The sequence below is a fragment of the Perca flavescens genome, chromosome 14, assembly GCF_004354835.1.
Source record: "Perca flavescens isolate YP-PL-M2 chromosome 14, PFLA_1.0, whole genome shotgun sequence".
NCBI classification, from domain to species: Eukaryota; Metazoa; Chordata; class Actinopteri; order Perciformes; family Percidae; genus Perca; species Perca flavescens.
The window spans coordinates 8,057,152-8,064,607 of NC_041344.1; the positions used below are offsets into that span (position 1 = coordinate 8,057,152).

General features: G+C 37.3%; 1 pseudogene and 2 gene segments (V, D, J or C); 2 read left to right on the top strand and 1 right to left on the bottom strand.

Moving 5' to 3' along the window:
• Positions 1-1,659: 1,659 nt before the first annotated feature.
• LOC114568569 (Ig kappa-b4 chain C region-like) lies at positions 1,660-3,890 on the bottom strand (annotated as a pseudogene).
• Positions 3,891-3,996: 106 nt separating this feature from the next.
• On the top strand, positions 3,997-4,490 carry LOC114568796 (Ig kappa chain V region 3381-like). The segment is given in 2 exon segments: positions 3,997-4,048; positions 4,156-4,490. Coding segments are annotated over 2 exon segments (372 nt in total).
• A 1,498-nt stretch (positions 4,491-5,988) lies between these two features.
• LOC114568797 (Ig kappa chain V-V region MOPC 21-like) lies at positions 5,989-6,632 on the top strand. The segment is given in 2 exon segments: positions 5,989-6,090; positions 6,307-6,632. Coding segments are annotated over 2 exon segments (363 nt in total).
• The last annotated feature ends 824 nt before the right edge of the window (positions 6,633-7,456 follow it).

A 7,456-nucleotide genomic window follows, 5' to 3' on the forward strand; every position in this document is an offset into this window, starting at 1 on the left:
CTATAAGATAAACTTTTTGTTCCACAATGTGTGTGAAAAACATACATAGATGTTCTTGAACAAACAACACAGCAAGGTTCCTAAAACACTAATCTCTTTAAGTAAATCATTTAATTGTAGTAGTTTTTTAAAGAGATTTTCCCAGTCCTTCTTGACCTAGACATTAGTTTATCTGCTATTTAAAACTTTATTGACACAGGGACAAATTAATTTTTACAATTTCCAACATCTCCTCAGTTTTTTAACATTCTAAAAAGGTGTTTGTCATCACACCATTTTACAAACCTTTGAATCTCTGAAAGGTAGTTAGATAGATCACTGTCCTTTTTTTAACCCTAGGATGGCAGTATCATCAGAACATGTAATGATATAGTTGTTGGGATTATAGCTTCTATACTCATCTGTGTAAAGGGTAAAAAGGACAGGTGAACAACTCAACCCAAGCTCTAATTCAACAAGTTCTCCACTCTGAGAGAGTACCATTAACACTGACCTGCTGTTTACCATTCGGTAGAAACCAGTGGTACCACAACAATAATGAGGGATGGACATTACAGTTTTTTTTCCGAAACAGACAGTGGGCACAACTGGGGTCACATGTGCAAAACTCTACCTCCAGTCTGCCAAAACAGTTCGCATGGACCAAACTCTAGTTGGTTTTCCATTGCTTGAACACAGTTTTCAAAACTCTACACACTTATCCCATTACTTTAAACAAGTGCACAACACTGTAGATTTACAGCACTTTGTTCAAATGCTAACACACTGCTGTCAAAACTGTTAACCACGCATTCAAAACAGAATAGATTTCAGTCTGGTGCCTTAAACACTGCTGAATGCAATTTTAGCTGAAAGCCTAAGCAGGTGTCTTGTTTTAACTAGTTAGTGAACATATACGGTATTTATACAAAAAGATCAGAAAGCCTTTTTTTTTATACAAACACCAAATAAGAATGAAAAAGTTATACACTGTACTGTTGAGAGAAACAGGTAAAGAGCAAAGATACCAATATGTCCAGGTAAGATGTCTGAGGTTATGTACACAGCTGATTCAAACAGACATTTGTTCCAATGTTGCTAAAAATATGAGGTCATTCCCACCTTGTGTCACATTGTTTGGGGTCAGTTAAAACCATTATAATTAATTATTGACCATTTTTGTTGGGAGATAAATTTGTAGGAAAGAATCAAGAGGACCCAACTTGGTAATTATAAAAATAGTAATTTGAAATCATATGCCTGCATCTATATGAAGTATATGCAAAAACATTTTCTCTTACATGCAACTCAAAAACCCAACAAATACACTGAGACCAAAAGTTAATTCTTCACTTTGGAAACAGCAAAATAACCCTTTCAGGCTCCATCCATTAGCTGTTGTTGAGCTTCCAATCATATCATCTGATCTTCCTCAGCAGATCTTTTTAAAATTTTTTTTTTAAATTTTAAAAAATATTCCTCTGAGCATTTGTGTGAGACTTCTTGTGTAGATGTTCATTTAAAAAATCAAATATTCCATGAGAATTGGGTGAGCCCTGTCTGCTGTTTCTTTACAATAACAGACATTTGTCTTTATTGATTTTTGAAAAACACACAGATGACATCATCAAAATTACAACAAGCAACAAAACTTATCAATGAAACATGTAAAACAGTGAGAGAGAGAGAGAGAGAGAGAGAGAGAGAGAGAGAGAGAGAGAGAGAGAGAGTAGCAGAGAGCAGACTGAGATCAGTATCAGAGTGAAACCAGTAGCAGAGTCCCAGTGAGTCAGGTCAGGACTGGGAACACTGGTCTCTCCTCAGTGTCTCTGAGAGTGGAGTCTGGGAGCCCTGGGTGGCCTCACAGGTCACAGAGCCCACCTTCTCCCACTGGTCTTTAGGGAGCCTCAGGGTGCTGCTCCAGCTGTATTTGCCGTCCTTCCCCAGCACCCGGGGCTCCTGCTCTCCTCCCAGCTGCTGCTGCTGCTGCTGCCGTCCACCTTCCAGGCCAGACTCCAGTCTGAGGGGAAGCCCTTGTTGGCCAGGCACATGAGCGTGGCCTTCCCCTTCAGCAGCTCCTCACTGGAGGGGGCAGCACCGTCAGGGTGGGGACGGACATCACCTAGGAGACACCAATCAGCTTAGAGGACAGGGACCACACAGCTGTCAATCAACCAGCAGACACTTGGACACCTTGGCTGTGTGAGAGGTTACTTTTCTCCTTTAAGGAGTTTCTGTCAGATGGTTTTTCTGCTCCACCAGTCACTCACTCACACATTGTTTCACTTCCCTTTAAGAAGCCTCTCATGTAAATCAGCAACAGAGAATCATCTACACAATGAGCTGATATATATCTAACTATACACTGGAAATAAAATGTCAACTTTTTAATCTTTAAACCTCCAAATCAAGAAGTTCAAAACTAACTATACATTACTTTAAAGTATTTCAGAGTTTAGAAACAAATCCAAAAAATGAGCTGACAACATCAAATGTTCTTCATGGAGATCATCATTACCAAACTGTTCAAATAGTTTTCAAACTTTGAAACAATCCATGACACAGTAAAGAAAGATGTTGCACATTTTCAAATACCGATCTTTATCTTTGCTCTGTTCAATTGTTTGAATATTTGAATCTTCATTTGAACTTTAAACAGTTATCATTGATGTGAAAAATGAAAAATGAATCTTGTAGAACAGGTTTTCAGTTTTATCTTTTCCACACTTCAAGTTTTTTAAATTTCAGTTTGAAATAAAATGTGTAAAGAAATTTTTAGTGAAGCTGCTCTGAGTTAGTCTCCACGATTGGGAGGAGATAAAAAACATGAATACATATATATTTTAACGACTTTTCTTGAGCCAGATTATAAAACTTTAATTTAAATATTTACTTTACAATATTTAGAATATAGTTTTTAGTATTTGTGCAGAAACTTACTTCCAACATTCAGTCTGGTTGTACAACAGTGATACAAAAACCTCTCACTGTAGAGAACGGCTCTTGACTTTGTCAGACTGAACTAAACCTACAAGCCCTCAAGATGCTACTTTACCATTAAAGTTGGAAATAATTATTTATCCTCTGACTCAATAATTTCCTTAAATTAACTTTTAAATTTTCTATTTCAACAGCAAACCTTTGCCTTTTAGTGCAAAATATTTCTGTAAAAATTATGGATTAATATTTCAAAAATCTGGAAAGTTAAGAGTGCAGAAAGTAAAGGAAGAAAAATAGCTCCTGAAATGAATAGTTTTTTAAAAGTTTGACTTACTTCCAACATTCAGTCTGGTTCCTCCACCAAAAGTCCACCACAGTGATACAAAGTCATTGAGCCGCCGTACAAAAACCTCTCACTGTAGAGAGACACGGCTCTCTGACTTTGACACAAACAAACTCACCAAAATGAGGCTGTTATGAAAAGATAACTGACAATAACACAGTTCTGCAGATTTCCTTAATGCATGTTTTTGGTATATGTTAAACGTATATAATTTCTTCTCTTGCAATTAAATTAAATAAGACAGAAGACATTAGAATGGATTGACTTTATTGTCCACATCAGTGAGAATTTGTCTTTGGCTTCTCCCAAAGTACAGCAAAGGTAAATACACAGAGTACAAAATACAATAGTGTAAATAGGCAGGTAGCAGCAGATAAGTTCTATAAATAATTCAAGAAAGCAAATATAAAATAACAAGTGTTCCCTGATGCAGTCATTCTGTGTTCAATGGCTGTATGGTATAAGGAATAAAATCTTCTTGTAAATGTTCCAGCTTGTCCATGGGACCCTAAATCTAACATCTGAATGATTGATCCATTGATGAACAGCATCATCAGAGTAATCCAAGTCCCTGTTGGAGTCAGTCAGAGCATTTCCATAGAGAGCCACTTTGCATCAGCAGCACCATGCTCCAGTGCTCTGGGAGAGTTTATAGTCCTGAGAGTTGAACACTGGATGACTGACAGCTGTCCTTCATGACAACAGAAGACACAGAAATCCTCCTCATCAAAAACATGACTTTGATCTCCGTCCTCATCTGGACTCTCCTCTGCTGCTGCTTCACAGGTAAAGTCCAGAGAATCAAACTCCTCTCCTCTATCAACATCCGTCCCTCTGAAATGAAGCCGACTAAACCGTGACGCTGCTTTATGTTTTTGTCTCTGTATCCTCAGAGTCCAGAGGCCAGGTCACAGTGACTCAGCCTGGAGCAGTGAGCTCTGCTCTGGGAGGCTCCGTCTCCATCAGCTGTAGGACCAGTCAGAGTATTTCTTCTAACTATTTAGCCTGGTACCAACAGAGAGATGGAGAAACTCCTAAACTGCTCATTAAATATATTAGCACTCGACAATCAGGGATTCCAGATCGTTTTACAGGCAGTGGATCAAACTCTGACTTCACTCTGACCATCAGTGGAGTCCAGACTGAAGATGCAGCAGTTTACTACTGTCAGAGTCTTCATCTCATCAACAGCCAGTGGGTGTCCACACAGTGAAAAAGCGTCGTACAAAAACCTCCCTCAGTCAGACTGAACAGAAACTGAACTGACTGCTGCAGCTGGAAGCTACTGCAGAGACTGATACACTTCACTGAGGACACACACACACACACACACACACACACACACACACACACACACACACACACACACACACACACACATACATACACATACACAAACACACTTCTTTTTTAACAAATTTCCTTTATTGCCACTAAAAGTACTGCTTTTCCGTAAAAAAAAAAATAAAACATAAAAGTTCATATAACATAAAACATAATTAAAAAATCCTAAACTACAAAAGCCACACTAAACCATTTGTTCCCTATAAAAGGTTTTCACAGTGTCCACTTAAGTCCAACTGGAGACACTCCCAAAGATCAAAACTCCTGACTTCAGAGCCACAGTCAACTTCACTTATAAGTCTGTAGTGAGAAAAAATAAATCAAGATGTTTATGACCTCCTCGTTATATAGGCCTGTATAATCTCATTGATATTGGAGGGTGCCTGACCATGTAGGGCTCTAAAACTGATAACAGGTATCTTGAAATTGATTCTTAATTTACTCGGGAGACTGTGGAAAAAATCAAGACAGATGTGATATGCGATCTCTTCAAGGAGCTAGTAAAAAGCCTTTAAACCTGTTGGTAGTGGTTCATGGACGTGAAAGACAAGTAGTAACAACAGTGTAAATAGATGAAAGAAATGTAGAAATGATCGTCCTCATCTTAGATCGAGGCAAAGTGGGCCAAAGTTTAACAATGAATGAGTCAAAAGTCAACAAGGTCAACAGAATCATAGGAAAACTGTAATAACTGAAATGTAATAATAAATAGGAAATGCATTTCACGCATCTTTTCAGAGTGACACCATCGTCAAACAGCCTGTACGCCGATGATTTCTCAATCATACATGACTAAACATTTTCTCTTCTTTATGTCCATCACATGATCAGTTATTAAAACAACTTCTTCTGTCTGTACTCCCCTTTTCAATTTTTAAAAAGTATCAGTTATAGACTTTGGAGTTCACCTTTTCACCAAACTTAAATTAAGTATTTAAATTAAAGTAGATTCCCTGGCTAAAAGAAATAAAGTATGGTGAAACAGAATACATTGTCCCAATCATCCACTAAATGATTATCTGCAGAATGAATAAACATTATCACAACCTATTTCCTGGTATGAATCCTGTCATCCCACACTCAAGAGTGCATTGAATAGATATTTGGCACCTCGTTAATCACCTGTAGTAAAAAACAAACTATAGATGTAAAAATACCCACAAACAGAATCGACGTTCTGTACTTCCTTGGTGGAAACTAAATGAAGTTTTTATGACAAGATTTTACCATTCATCCGTAGCCCATTATGTAGTGACACATTTAATTAGTCAAAGTAAAAGGGGAAACAGCATGACATGTTGAGGACAGCTACAGTTCACTGACTCTGTGTGTTTGCATATGTGTCCTGCCTCTCTGCTCCCAGCCGTTAAGAGGCCAGTGTTGATCAGTGACTGTCCAGGACTTTCAGAGTCACTGACACGCCGGCAGCACGATGATGATGTCACTGATTCTACTGCTGGCCACCCTGGGGCTCCTTGTTCAGGGTGAGACTCTCTTCTGAAATCTTTGCTTCAGGATGCAACCAGGTTCACCTCAATGATGTTCTGCTATGATGGAGAAAGACTGGAACAAGCAGCATTTACCTTCTTCCATCTCTTCTCCATGTTAAAGAAATGAGACTCTTCTGTTTGGATGTTGATCATCTTTCTCCAAGCTGGATTTGTCTCAATAACCCTTCTGCTCTTTTTCATGTTTTCCAGGTTCATCAGGAGAAATCATCCTGACTCAGTCTCCTGGATCTCAGTCTGTTGCTCCAGGACAGTCTGTCTCTATCAGATGTAAAGCCAGTTCAGGAATTAGTAACTACCTTCACTGGTACCTTCAGAAACCTGGAGAATCTCCTAAACTTCTGATTTATTATGCTACAAGCCGTCAGACTGGAGTTTCAGACCGTTTCAGTGGAAGTGGATCTGGAACTGACTTCACTCTGACCATCAGTGGAGTTCAGACTGAAGATGGAGGAGATTATTATTGTTCACAGAGTGGTTACAGCTTCCCGTTCACACAGTGATACAACGTCGTACAAAAACCTCCTCAGCTGGAGAGGAACTGATCTGACTCAACAGCTGCACAGAAACAACACCACTAGACATACATATTAATACAGTATAACAAATACAAGAAGAAGAAAAGTGTAACACAATCATGCACATATAGAATTTCCTAAAGTAAGTAATTTTATTGATATGTTTGTTCTGGCAGGTTTTGAAACAGTGCCCTCAAAGTCAGGTCCAATGAGCGTTGTGTAAATTAGATTAATTCTCAATTAATGAGACAGGGTAATACTGGTGATGAAATATTGACATAAAAATGTATAGTTATTCAGATAATGACATATCTTTTTTTCAGTCTTTTGACAGATTATTTTTACAACAAATGAGTTTTTCAACAATTATATTAAATGTTAAATTGAATGAAATCATTCTAAATCAAAACATAACTATAATAAATAGAATTAAACTAATTAAAGGGTTTAAAGTTATATTTTAGTGAAATACATCATATTATATCAAATACATCATGTGATATCATACATATGTATTACAGTATTTCCATCAGTTTCATATTAAGTTTCATACAGTTGATTAAAGGTTTAGTATTTTATGTACATTCAATGCATCTTCATGTAGACTTTTATTTTCATACCATTTTTTTATTATTTAGGTATTGATTTCAAACTCTAAAACCATTTACATTAAATGATTTGCAGATGTATTGACAGGATTTTACATATTGTTTTGATACAAATGAAATATTTACAAAATAGGAATCCTGATTTATCTCAGGTGAAGATATACATGCATTACTTTAAATAAAAGGGTTGAACTTTGTTAGAATACTTAAAATATA